Here is a 13,758-nt window from a genome sequence, read left to right on the forward strand (position 1 = left end):
ACACTAGTGGTAAAGAACCCACCTACCAATGCAGCGAGGGTTCTACTCTTGGATCAGGAAGATCCCCTGGAGGAGGGCGTAGCAACCCACTCCAGTATTCCTGCCTGGAGAAGCCCATGGATAGAGGAGTCCATGGGGTTGCAAAGGGCCGGACAGGACTGAGTGACTGAGCACACAGCATGCATGTAATCATTCACTAACAGACAGCAGAAAAGGGTGCAGCGAGAAGCTATTTAAACCAAGAAACCGAGGGAACCTGGCATTTTCTCCTAAGGCTTCACTGAACTGACATACAAGAAGAGACAGGCAGCTACACCATAAAGTGCGAGGGTATTCCGTGCCCAACACCTAAAGCTGCCTCCCAAATGCCTCCCGGTGATGCCCGGTCAGGGACTCACGCACGGCGGGTGGCGCTCACAGCTCCGGGAGAGGCGGCAGCTGCCTCGTCAGGCTTTAACACTGAAAGGGCTCCTCAGTGAGACCGGCTTCCAGGAGAGTCGGACTTTGGTCCAGCAGACTTTGGGGCAGAAGACCCAGGTCCTGAGCCAGGGCAGTGACCGTGCTGGGGGGAGGGGAGGGGGACGTCCTGGGACCCTGAGGGGAAGCAAGAATGGAGAAGGGACGTGAACGGGTAAGGACCACACCAGCCATGAAAGACACAAACTCCAGCTTCCCCCACTGCCTGCACGCCGGGGCCAAGACCCTAAACTTCTCTGTGCTTCGTCTTCTCATCTGTAAAATGAAGTTACTATCGCTCAGGTTCCAGATGCCCTGAGGACCCTGTAAGACACCACCAGTGAAGCACCAGCATGCAACCCAGAACGCCGCACCCAGAGTCAACCCTGACTTGAAGAACTCTCCACTAAGCTGAAGTCCCACTGCAAAAAAGTGCCCCAGAAAGCCACTGCCTAGATTCCCTGGGGAAACGGGAGTCCAGCACATTCAGAAGCACACTCAGACTTAAGAAGGAGCCTCTCTGAAACCCCTGGTGTGGAGAACACACCAGCCGAGGAATAGTTGTGGTTGGGTTTCCAGGTCAACCAGGAAAACCTTATGGACCCGTCGTGCAGCAATGCACGTGACAAAGTTATGGGGCTCCCATCCCAGAGACAACTCCAAGACGTCTAAAATACAATTAAGCTTCTGAAAAAAAAAAAAACAAAACCATGTGCCAACTCTTAGACGGAACAAGTTATTTTTGGCACCTTCTTCCCCTCGGGTTATTCCAAAGGCCCAGGTGCCCCATGAGGCCCACGTGACTTTGAGAAGAGGTCCCTCTCTCCAAAACACCCTCCCCTCCTGTCCCCCGCAAGCTGCCTCTTGGCCAAGTGGTGAGCTGGAAACAGTCCAACCAGCAAGTTCATGGCCGTGTGTGAAGTACAACCATGTCTGGCAGTACTTAGGTGTGCAAAAGATACTCACTGACCCAAAGGCGTTTCTCAGCCGGGGAACGGCCCGTGACGCTAACAGGGGACGCGCGACCGTCCAGGCGACGAGGCAGGAAGGAGAAGCACCAGGGCTGGTGAGGAGTCCGACGGACTCCATGTCTGTCTTCCACACGTCCCCCCTCTTCAGAGCGAGATCGATTTCCTTATTCCTGAAGCCATGAGGCGCAGGCCTTTGTGAACGTATCTCCAGGGTAAGCAGGGACTTGGGCAGGAAGGCTCCAGAAGGCAAAGAAGTCACCGAGGGCTGATGGCAGAGCTGCCACTTCCTGTGACCCTGACGACACGGGCTCTCGGCTGGCCGTCCACTCTGCTCTGCAAACGGCCTGGGAACACCCTCACTCCTTCTGCTCTTCAGACGCAGAGTCCCCTTCTGGAGCCTCAGCACACAGGGGAGTTCGCTCAAATTCGTGTCCACTGAGTCAGTGATGCCATCTAACCATCTCATCCTCTGTTGCCCCCTTCTCCCCCTGCCCTCAACCTTTCCCAATCTTTTCCAATGAGTTGGTTCTTCACATCAGGTGGCCAAAGCTTCAGCTTCAGCATCAGTCCTTCCAATGAGTATTCCGGGTTAATTTCCTTTAAGGCTGACTTGACTTGGTTTGATCTCCTTGGAGTCCAAGCAGTTGCCTCAGAGAGCTGACTAGTTCTCTTGGGCAACTGCTGAGCCGACTATTTAAAAACACAAGGTCCTCAGTTGGGGGGGTAACTTAAGGGGAGGAGGGAAAGGTCATTAATATAATGACGCACCTCATAAACTGTTACTGAAGACCTCTTGACAATATGGGGAAAGGCTCTCAATGTGTTAAATGAAGGTGAGCAGGATGCAGGCCTATCTGGAAGAAAAGCCTGAACGGATGACAGAGGTGATTCCCTAACTTCTGGGGTTATGGGTGACTTTTCAATTCTTTTATGCTCTCCCTAATAGTTCTCTACAAGGGGAGTTTAATTTCTTTTATTCTCAAAAACTACTGGGAACAAAATATGTTAAGAACAGATTGTAGTACATGTCAAATGACACTGGATAGATAGATGCAAGCAACACTATCCAGACTATGGGAAACTCTACGGGATGAACAACTCATTTCTACCACAAATAAATGAGAGGGGGAAAAAAAAGAGGGACTACCCACAGAGACATTTTAAATATATGTCAGTCAAATTGAACATATGGATTGCATTTGAATCTTGATTTGGACAAATCACTAACAGAAAGAAAAACAGACAGCTGGGGGAATCAGAACACTATCTAATGCTATATTGAGAAGATGTTCATTTTTTGAGGTGATCCTTATATTCATTGTGGTTCACTGAGGCTGCTGCTGTTTATCCTTATCTTTTAGAGACACATACTAAAATATTTATGGAAGAAATGAAAGAATATCCAGGACTGCTTAAAAAAAAAAAAAATCAAGGGGGCAGGAGACAGAGATAAAAACAAGACTGGCCAAAGCAGATCTGTTGAATCAGGGTGACAGGTATGTGGAGGCTCCTACTGGTCTGCCTACTTATGCGTTTGTGTAAAAGTCACAAACCAACAACCTAAAACAGAAATGTGCCCAAAGTAAAAAGCCATTTGAAGCTACTAAGGAAAAAAGAGACTACAAAAGCCATTTGTATGGACATATGGGGGGGAATCTAATAATGCAAAGTATTATGAAACTGTCCAATAAAACTGTGCTTATTTTAAAGTCAAAGGGTATTATTTATGTTAAAAATCACTTGATAAAACATCCTATAGGTCGATCTGTTTAAGACGGCGAGCTATTTGGGGGGGCGGGGGGAGGGGACACAACTCAAGACCAGAAGGCAGAACTGACCTTGAGCTTCAGCGCACTGCCTCTTCAGTACCGCGACCTTTGACAAGTCACTTCAACTTTTTGAGCCCCCGCTTCCTCATCCGCCAAAGAGGAAACGGTGGCTTGTTGCCTTACAAAGTGCTGTGGATGAAACGAGACAGTGTGTATGAGAGCAGAGAGTGAGCGGTCCTCACAGGGCACAGAAAGGCTGGAGAGTAAACGCACAGCACAACTGCATCAAGTCAGGACTTAGCTTCACCGTTTGTAAAGGAAGATCAGAGGTCAACTCTTTGTGAAAATACCAATCCTCTCGGTATTCCCTCCAACACCACACCACAAACTGGCTGCCCCAGAAGATGGATGTAAACTACCCGAATTTAAATGCCTCCCATTCTACTTAAGGAAACAAACCCAGAGTCGGGAAAGGCTTTCTTTTCCAGTGGAGGATGCAGGTCTTGTTTGCCTTTGTCTCCACTAAGGAAGTCAACACTAACCTCTCTTTTGTTTCCTGGCCCTGCGCAGCTGAATTGCCACAAAGTAAGGCTGGCTGGAGGTGACCACGGCTTTACTCCCTGGGACCGGCAGCTCTGACTTTGTTTTCCTAGCTTCTGGGTGGCTAAACTGGGTGCTGTCTTAACAAAGGCACACACATTCCAGTCCTTGGGGGAAAATTATTCCGGGGCCTTAGCATTAAAATTCAGTTCTTACGGACGTGAACACTAAGCGCACGGGGACCCTGGGCTGCTCAGAATGAGCTCTGGGGCAGGAGAGCCCACCATGAACGCCTACATCCTGCTAAGACCAGGCAGGGTCAAGGGTGTCCAGGTCTGACCTAAGCCCTGCCCCAGAGATCATGAAAATGCATCTTACTGAGGCTGAAAAGAAGTTATGAGGCAAACAGAAATGCAAATTCAAGGAAAGATCCTTTCCTTTGAAGGCGCCTGCATCTGAGCCAAAATAGAATTCCCTGTGGTCTCAGGGCTTCAAGCTGTAATCAGGAAAGCAAACAACCGACCAGCCAAGCTCTGTCCTCCTGGGGCCAAGGCAGAAATGTTCCCCCAGTGCTTCCCCACAGACGACCCAAACCCAGCACCTGTATTCATTATGGAACACAGAAAGCGACTCGTTACTCCAAAGCCCCAGTGAAAATCAAAAGAGACAACCGCCCCAGCTCTGATGCACTGATGGAAGGCACGTGGCAGGAGGAGGCTGGGAGAAGGAAATAAAGAAACAGCAGCGACTCAAGGAAGCCCAGACAGCGAGGCAGCAGCCGCAGAGCCCATGAGGCTAGCCTGGGTCCGAGGAGGCAGCGCTGGTAACCGGTCCCCTCACTTCAGGGCAGTGCCGCCAAAGGCTGCGGACATAGAAAATCTGAGCTGGCAGGGCTCCGAGCGCTTCGCATGCACCGACCGGTTAAGAGGCAGCTCACGAAGATGCAAGAAGGTTCAGGGACTCGCCCGACAGACACAAAAAGACAGCAGGGCTTCAATTAACCCCGGCAAAGGCACTTTGTCCTCCTGCCGACCCAAATGTCACCTGTCGGTCCGTGGTGGCAAGAACCCTGCCCAGCTCCCCACCGAGGAATGCCTCTCACCTCCTTGAGCCCTGCCCCACGGGGAAGAGGCTGACTACTTTGGCAGGGCAGCCCCTGCTGTGCACGTTTTGCCAGGAGTGAGGTCACCCACCGGATGGGTGTCGCACGTGCATTCTCCTCTTTCTTTTATTCATCAAACGAGGAGAACGAGGCTGAGCTGCCAAGTGATCCCCATCGAGTCCATCGCTTACTCATGTTTAGATAATACACGCGGGAATGGCCGAGGCCAAGGTCTGCCTCCAGTCCTCAAATGACTTGGTTACATAAATGGAAACCACCTCTCTGAGGCTCCTTTTGACGCCCAGACACAAATGCAAAGGTTTGCATAGCATCTGAACGTCCAACACCACAAAGGCATCTAATGAGAGCTTCCGAGCCTCACATCAAGGAGGGCCGCTGTGGCCTCACTGGGCACGTGATGTGAGACCAGGACTTACCAGCAGACCAGCCAGCAAGATCGAGGCTCCTTAATTCAGGCTCACTCTTCACCTCCTGCCTTAAGCACATTCTAGGGAAGGGCACTGGACAAGCCCCAGGCTCCCCACCACCACCCCTCCACCCGCAAATAAACAGCCTCCATAGACCTCTGGGAGAGCAGGGCGCAGAGAGCCTGGGCTGGGAGTCCGGAGACGGAAACTCAAATCCTCGCCCCATTTCCTTCCCATCTTCAGGCCTCGGTCCCCACCTCTGAAAACAGCAGGACTAAACCAGATCTGTGTAGGTCCTTTTCTTTCCTTCATGAGCTTTCTCCCACAGGAATACCGAACTCGAAGGTTCTGCTGGCAAACCAATCACGAGAATAAGAGAAACCTTTGCTTTCCCATTTTAGTCATCTATAAATGGCGATCCAAGTATCTGGTCAGCAGGAGATGACCGGTGTGACACCACTGAGCTGATGTATTTCGGCCAAAATCAAAGACGGCCGGCATGAGAAAGACGCTGAACCACGCTGTGAGAGGTGTCTGTTCAGTCCTCTGGGCCACTGGCTGCTGGACCCACGTGACTTTCACGGGCCCCTCAGAGACCAGGTTCCTGGGCTGGCGAGCACCAGCCTCCATTCTCTCCCAGGCCCCGTCCGCTCTGATGTCCAGAGTTGCCAGCAGCCGGCCCAAAGGCAGGGCTGGCACGGGCAGGGAGCCAGAAGGCAGCTGGCCATGGAGCCCTGCAGCAACTCCACCCAGAGCTCAGGTTCTTCAGCCAGGGCTGTGGGCAGCTCCCGGGCAAGGGCAGGTTGGGCGACAGTCCCATAAGTATGCCAGGGTGGAGCTGGAAACCACAGGGCCTTGTCCACTTCCGCTCAGCCCAGGCAGGGCAGCGGGCAGCACCATCTCTGAGGACCAAAGGCAGAGACTTCAAGAGAGGTCCAACAAGAGGTCCCAGAAGAAGAGAGACACAGAACTCCCCCTTTCCTTCTCTACCCCAAACTCTCTCCTCCCTGGCATTAAAAATTAAGTGAAGATAAGAAAAATAACCTGTAGATATCTACAAGACAGAAAAACAACAACAACAAACCCACAGTAGACAGGAAACACAAGAGTGAACTACAGGTGAAACACAAAGGCTTTCAGATGCTGAGATCTTATATTCAGAGCATTTACTACTGTGCAACTTTGGAGGAGGCATTTTACCTCTATGAGCGGGGGTTTGTTGTTGTTTAGCCGCTAAGTCATGTCCGACTCTTTGCGACCGCATGGGCCGTAGCCCTCCAGGACCCTCTGTCCATGGAATTTTCCAGGCAAGAATACTGGAGTGGGTTCCATTTCCTTCTCCAGGGGATCTTCCCAATCCAGGGATCTAACCCACGCCTCTTGTGTCTCCTGCATTGGCAGTCGTATTCTTTACAGCTGAGCCACCTGCGAAGCCTGCACTGAGGTTTATTCATATGTAAAAGAATAATAAAAATGCTACCAGACAGGGGTTTTATTAGATGGTAAAAATGTTTTTTAAAATATAAAGATGTATATAAAAAAGGCAAACAGGATTAGCTTAGACTAGCTCACTAACAGGTTTGAGCCCTGTTTTAGAAAGAGCGTGAGTTCTGTTGCAGAAAGGAAGTAGCCTTCTCTCTTTGCTTTTGCAGGCAAATGTATTCTTCACTCACTGGCCTTATCTGGTTAAGGCCAGAGAACACTCACCCTAGGTACCTCCGCACTGAGAGTGGAGCCTCAGAGCCCAGAACTCAGCATGGGACGGTGGCCGCAAGAGCCTTGTTCACCTTTTGTTGTTTCATCTTCAAGAGTTCAGGGACAAAGGAAGCACATTTTCTTGCACTTAAGCAATGCACGGAACCAGTCTTGGTTTACCTAAACCTTTCCTGAGGCTTATTTTTCTTTAAGATCACAACTGATTTTACCTGCCTCCTGAGAAACCTGTATGCTGGTCAAGAAGCAACAGTTAGAACCAGACATGGAACAACACACTGGTTCCAAATTGGGAAAGGAAAACATGAAGAAATAAAAAGAAAAACAAAAAATAAATAAATAAATAAAACAAACTGGGAAAGGAGTACGTCAAGGCTGTATGTTATCACCCTGCTGATTTAACTTCTACGCAGAGTACATCATGCGAAATGCCAGGCTGGATGGAGCACAAGTTGAAATCAAGATTGCCTTGATTTCAAGGAGAACTATCAATAACCTCAGATATGCAGATAGTACCATTCTAATGGCTGAAACTGAAGAGGAACTAAACAGCCTCTTGATGAGGGTGAAAGAAGAGAGTGAAAAAGCTGATGTGAAACTCAACATTAATAAAAACTAAGCAAGATCATGGCATTCAGTCCCATTACTACATGGCAAATAGAAGGGGGGAAAATGGAAGTGAGAGTTATTTTCTTGGACACCAAAACACTGCAGACAGTGACTGCAGCCATGAAATTAAAAGATGCTTGCTCCTCGGAAGGAAAGCTATGACAAACCTAAATAGCATATTAAAAAGCAGAGACATCACTTTGCTCATGAAGGTCTATATAGTCAAAGCTATGATTTTTTTCCCAGTAGTCATGTACAGATGTGAGAGTTGGACCAAAAAGAAGGCTGATTGCTAAAGAGTTGATGTTTTGTGCTGGAGAAGACTCTACAAAGTCCCTTGGACACCAAGGAGATCAAACCAGTCAGTCCTAAAGAAAATCAATCCTGAGCATTCACTGGAGGGGCTGATGTTGAAACTAAAGCTCCAATACTCTGGTCACCTGACCTGAAGAGCTGACTCACTGGAAAAGACCTTGATGCTGGATATAAGTGAGGGCAGGAGGAGAAGGGGGCAGCAGAGGATGAGGTGGTTAGAGAGCATCACTGACTCAACAGACATGAATCTGAGCAAACTCCAGGAGACAGTGAAGAATAGGGGAACCTGGCGTGCTGCAGTCCACAGGGTTACAAAGAGTCAGACATGACTTAACGACTGAACAGCAGCAACCACATGAAGAGCTCCTTGTGACTTGAACGTGAAGATAAACCAAACCACCTAGGAACTTACCCACCTGATTCATGGTACCAAAGCGAGAACAGACAATAAGAGTGAAGCCTCCTGCGCTTCCACAAAACACTAACCACTGAAGTATGTTTTTGTAGACATTGAGAACATCTATGCTAAGTCTTAACTATTTAAGGGCTTCCTAACTCCACTTAGGGGCTTCCCAGGTGCCGCTAGTGGTGAAGAACCCGCCTGCCAATGCAGGAGAGGAAGGGTCGATCCCTGGTTGGGTAAAATCCCCTGGAAGAAGGGCATGGCAATTCACTCCAGTATTCTTGCCTGGAGAATCCCACGGACAGAGGAGCCTGGCAGGCTGAAGTCCATAGCGTCGAAAAGATTCAGACATGACTGAAGCAACTTAGCCGCAGCAGAGTTCATCATTAACACCACTTACTTACTAGCCATCTGATCTTGGAGACAAATCACTTCATCTCGCTAGGCCTCAGTTTTCTTCCCTGTAAAATGGGGCTAACAATTGTTCCTCCTCCATAAAGCCTCTGTAAGGGTGAAGTGTCCTCAGGCATGCCATGTGCCTTCAAAGTCCTGGTACCAAGCAGCTATCTGCTTAATCAATGAGCAGAGCATGCCTCCTCCATCATCACCAAAGATAAAAGTGCTGGGCCAACGCTACACAATCAATAACCCAGCTGACCTTCACATATCACACTGGACTCTCCCTTTCAGCCAACACTATGTATGTACCAATCGAAGTCTCTAAATGAAGAGCATCTCCTTTTGTCTCCCTCAATGGTGCCTGCTCCCTTCCTGGGAAACCTCAGCCTTCTCCTACTCATTTACTCATAATTTCCAAACGGTCACGAGTAAAATGGCACATGTCAGTGTGCTTTGGTTGCTGAATAAGCAAAACACTGGCTTTTTGCTTGGAAAACACTCACACACCAGCATGAAACCTTGGCAGCCCATCCACTCTTGCCTCTCAAAAGCAGCCACTCATTGCGTGCCAGCCCCGCCATGACTTCCAGAATCATGGGGGACCCTTTGCCCCCAAAGTTGAAGCCTAGAAGTAAATTCTTTTCTTTTCTTTTTTTTTTAACCAAGGATGTCTGACCCAGTTCCTAAAGTGTTCATCAGTGATAGGTTAAAATAAAAGCAGCAACATCTGCAAAGCACAGAACTCTTTGCCAAGAGGACAAACCAAAAGGGAGTGTGTGGGTTAATTTGGGGTTCCAAGTTAGGAGATCTAACACAACTTTTTATGTGACATTTAGGCATGCTACTTTGGAATTCAAAGAGCAAAACAGTCTATAAATAAATAGGAAGACAATTGCTAAAACTAGAAAAATATTTTTTTAAAAAATCCAAGCTGCCCAAATTAATTCCTATTTCTGAGTTTCCACATCACCAAAAAAGTACCCAAAATTTCTCCTCCTAAGAATAACCACAAGATAACCCAAACAGCAGTCTTTAGTTTCCACCTATTTCACTTGTGAAGCCTACGCCAACAAGAATTTGTGGTTTGCCCCAAAACTTTTCATTATATTTTGAGGGTAATAACCTTAAGCCCCATAATTTTTGAGAACTGAATGCTGATGTAATGTAAAATGTAAGATATTTATAAATGTACCTCTTTCACACATATAAGCTTCGGGGGGGGTGGGATTAAAAGTTCAACCGTGGTAGTTATCTATCAATTAAGAAACCAAAGGGCCTATTTCATATTTAGGCTAAAGGCAATCACTCTTGAATCCGACCTCATGGAATTCAGTTAGGGAGTTAAAAGATGGACTTCCCTGGTGGCCCAGCAGTTAAGAATCCGCTTCCAATGCAGGGAACATGGATTCAATCCCTGGTCCGGGAGGATCCCACATGCCATGGAGCAACGAAGCCCGAGTGCCACGACTACTGAGGCCCCAGCACTCTAGAGCCGGTGCTCCGCAAGAGAAGCCGCCGCAGTGAGGACCCCGCCCCGAGGACCGCAGCACAGAGGACCTCACTCGCCACAAATCAGAAAGCCTGTTCACAGCCAAAACAAATAATAATAAGATAAATTAAAAAAAAATTTTTTTAAGGAATTAAAAGATGGAGATTGGGGACAATGACTTCTTGACTAGGACTGTACTAAAGTCAGAAAAAACAGTTACAAAATTATTGTGCCGCTCTTGATGAAACAATCACTACTGTATTCTTGAGAACCTGAGTATTACCAATGTACTCTAACATGACACTTTTGAACTTCTAGCCTGGTTCCAATTCCTTCTCAAGTTCATAGGACTGGGTCTGTTTTTCTACCCAACCTTGCAAAACAGCAGGGCCCACCAAAAAATGTATCAGCTGCATTTGCCTTTAAATTTAGTAATCTCAAACAAAGATCCAGAGCAGCTGCATATAATTTAAAAACACTAACCCTATCCTCCAGTGTGGCCACATAATATGGGCACATACCCCTACAAACAGCATCACCAACTATACACTTACCCTTATCACACCCCACACAAACAGAATACAGTAACATTATCTGAATGTGCAGAAAGGAAAAGTTAATGCAATTGACAGCTCCATCAGCAGGCCCTGAAGGACTTATCTAGAAGGAAAATAGCCCCTCAGTCTAACCAATATCACATCCTTTAGAAGCATATACAGTAGGTACAGAAAAAGGATGCAAAATGCTTCCACATCAACATGTTTCAATTCATCACAATTAAGTGAAGGACAGACTGGTCATAGGGTTGAATGCCTGGCAAGTCCACTTAATCCCAGACACCAGGCATCAGGCTGGTTCAACAGACAAGACAGTTGACAGAAACAAAACCACAACAAAGAAAAAAGAGTCATTTACCTCTGGCTTTTCAACAAACCTAGTTAGATGGTGCTTCTCCAACTGAATTTCAAAATTCAGTTCAATAACCCAACATTAACTTCAGAGAGAATCCAGAAGCAACCTCAACTGGCCTAAAACATCCAGACTCATCTGCAGCATCAGGTCGGCAAAACAGGACCCAGCACTAGCAGAAACCTCTCCCCTCCTAAAACGTAGGACCCTGGTGCTTCTGAGTACACACACAGTTCTGGGTGTAACCTGGCCCAGGAACAAGTATCACAGCCTGCATCAAGAGCAGTCTGCTCACAGAAGCCCAAGCTTCTTAGCATTACAGAGGAGGAGCCGCGGGGAGCTTAGATCAGAAAGAGCTCCCCAAACCTCAAATAAACCAACCACAGAAGAATCCACCCAGGGAAAACGATCTGCCTTCCTAACTTCCTCCAGTGCTATCTTTTTTGGGGTTGAGAAGGGAGCGGCACTTTATGGCACTTACATACGGGACAGAGTTCCAGGGCAAATATCCCGTTTTTGAGGCGGTTCAGAGGCTTCCCAGCTCCCAGGCTTGCAGATTCCTCCTTATGTACCTACTCGGCCCTATCACTAATGCACCTAAAATTTTAAAGGAAATTGCTAAGCTCTTGGCGCTGTCGGAGGCACCCACGAGCTTTCCCTGGAGACCTAAATAAGAGGAGCGATTCTTTCTGCATCTCAGGCCTCCCTTCTTCATGTCTGGCCAGCTCCTTGGGGCAGCATCGGCCTCGGGGATCCATTCACAGCTTATGAGTGCCCTGCGGGCAGGTCCTGCTGGCGCAGCAGCCTGACTCTACCAAACCAGCCAGCCACGGGAGCCGGGTGGGGACCAGTCTGCATAGATAGCTCTTTCCACCCAGGGCTTTAGGACAACAGAGGAGGAGGAATCCCGGGGTGAAGGCAGTCCCGGCCAGAGCTCCCTCTCATTCCTCTGGGGGTTTTCCACCAGTCCTAGCCAATGCAGCTCAGCCTGCCTGGCCAAGCCGGGCCGTGGAGAGGTCCATTAATTGACCATCTCCCAGTCCCTTGCTGGTGACCATGGCCACGTTGCTTTGCCTCCCTCTGCTCTCGGGGGCCTGACACCATCTACTTGGCGGGTTACGAGAGGGTCAGGATGATGTGGAAAGCGCTCAGAAGGGCTCAAGCCAGGGAGAGGACTTCCCTCTTCTTAGGGGTGTCCACAGCCTGTTCAATCCTCTCCCCACCTCTAGCCTCGAGGGGAAAACGGAGCTGGGGGCTGCACATCCTATGTCCCCCGCCCATCACCTGGCCACTGGGTGGGCTGGAGGGAGTCCCGCAGTGGGGGTGTGGCTCCCCCAGGCCCCTTACAACCCCTTCCTCCCCGGCTCGGAAATCAACAATCCAACTGCGAGGCAGCGGCCGCGAGCCGAGGCGGCGAGGCGTCCCGGCGGGCGGGCCGGGGTCCTCGGAGGGCTGCGCGCGGAGGGCGCCGGCCCCGACCTACCTCCTCCAGCTGCAGTTGTGCAGCCGCGTAGTGAAGCTCGACATGGTGGGCGAGTTGTACTCTTCGGTGGTCTCCGCGATGAACTCGGAGACGGAGATCTGGTCCGGCATCCTGCCGGGGGAGGGGGCGAGACACAAGCGAAGGCGGGGCGGGGGGAGGGGGGGGGTGAGTCTCTGCGCAGGCTCCCCGGCCGCGGGCCAGCCGGCGGCTCATGAACGGCCCCCGCACGCAGCCCGCCACCCGCCGCCCGGCCTGGCGCGCCTGCGATCCCGGCGGCGGCGTGAGAAAGGAGGCGGCGGCGGCGGCCGCGATCAGCGATCGGCACGGGGCCCTTCAAACTCCGAGCGGCGCGCGAGGCTGGGAGTTCTCAGCTACCCGCCTCCCTCTGCTCATGCCCGGCCACGGGGGAGGGGATGCTTCGCGGGGGGCGGGGAGGGGGCGCCCGGGGTCGCGGCAGGCCGGTGCTGCCTGCTCACACGCTCTGATAGGCCGCAGCGCTTACACCGACTGACTGAACACACGCTCCCGCGAGCGGGCGGGCGGCGCTGCCGCGACAGTCACTGGACAAACAAGGAAGTGTTCTGCGCACGCGCCGCCGCGCCCCCCCACCCCGCCCCCGCCAGCCCCCAGCCCCGCCCAGGCCCTGCCCCAGTCCGCCCCACCCTCACCGTCCCGTCCCCCGCAGCCCCGCGCGCAGCACTCCGACTGGGTCCCCCCTCACCGGCGGCCCGGGCCGCGCGGCTCTCGGGGCGGCGAATGCCCGCGTTCCCAGGGCCGCCCCCGGAGCGGTTACTTGGGCGAGCTCCTTACGCGAGCGTTTCGCAAGAAGGGGGACCAAAAAAAAAAGTTGTGCGCGTTCTTTTTTAGCCCCGTGTGGGTGCAGGAAGCGAGGCCCGGAGAGCCGCCTCCGTCTGCCCAGGTCGCGGGCCCGGCGAGAGGGGCGCGCGGTGGCGGCCTCTGGGGCCCGGCTCGCAGCTTGCCCGCCCGCCGGCTCTGGCCCCTCACTGCCTTGGCAGGGCGCTCACTAGCCCCCCGAAGGCTAGCTTTGTGTCGTTTGCTGAAGCCGCTGAAGTGCTAAGTAAAGACCCTATAGGAAAGTCCCCCCCCCCCCACAGTTTTCTAATCTTTCATTTATACTGGCTTTTGTTGTTGTTGTTGTTTTTAGCGCGAAG

General features: G+C 50.8%; 2 protein-coding genes across 12 annotated transcripts in view; one reads left to right on the forward strand and one right to left on the reverse strand.

The window, feature by feature from the left end:
• LOC122450878 (RAB11-binding protein RELCH-like) overlaps positions 1-13,758 on the forward strand; it is a 125,273-nt gene that overhangs the window by 72,874 nt on the left and 38,641 nt on the right. The window lies entirely within an intron of this gene.
• Positions 1-13,758, reverse strand: part of LOC122450875 — a 60,936-nt gene that overhangs the window by 25,852 nt on the left and 21,326 nt on the right. For 4 of the 11 annotated variants that reach the window (XR_006272252.1, XM_043483224.1, XM_043483226.1 and 1 more), the window contains one exon: positions 12,587-12,697. The exons of 4 other annotated variants lie outside the window; for them this stretch is intronic. Coding sequence is in view for 3 of the 7 variants with exons in the window: in XM_043483224.1 (XP_043339159.1) it covers positions 12,587-12,697 (111 nt within the window). In the remaining 4 variants the exon portion in view is untranslated. 3 more of the 11 variants (XR_006272258.1, XR_006272257.1, XR_006272248.1) reach the window with 3 other exon arrangements.

This window comes from Cervus canadensis, chromosome 12 (assembly GCF_019320065.1).
Source record: "Cervus canadensis isolate Bull #8, Minnesota chromosome 12, ASM1932006v1, whole genome shotgun sequence".
Taxonomy (NCBI): domain Eukaryota; kingdom Metazoa; phylum Chordata; class Mammalia; order Artiodactyla; family Cervidae; genus Cervus; species Cervus canadensis.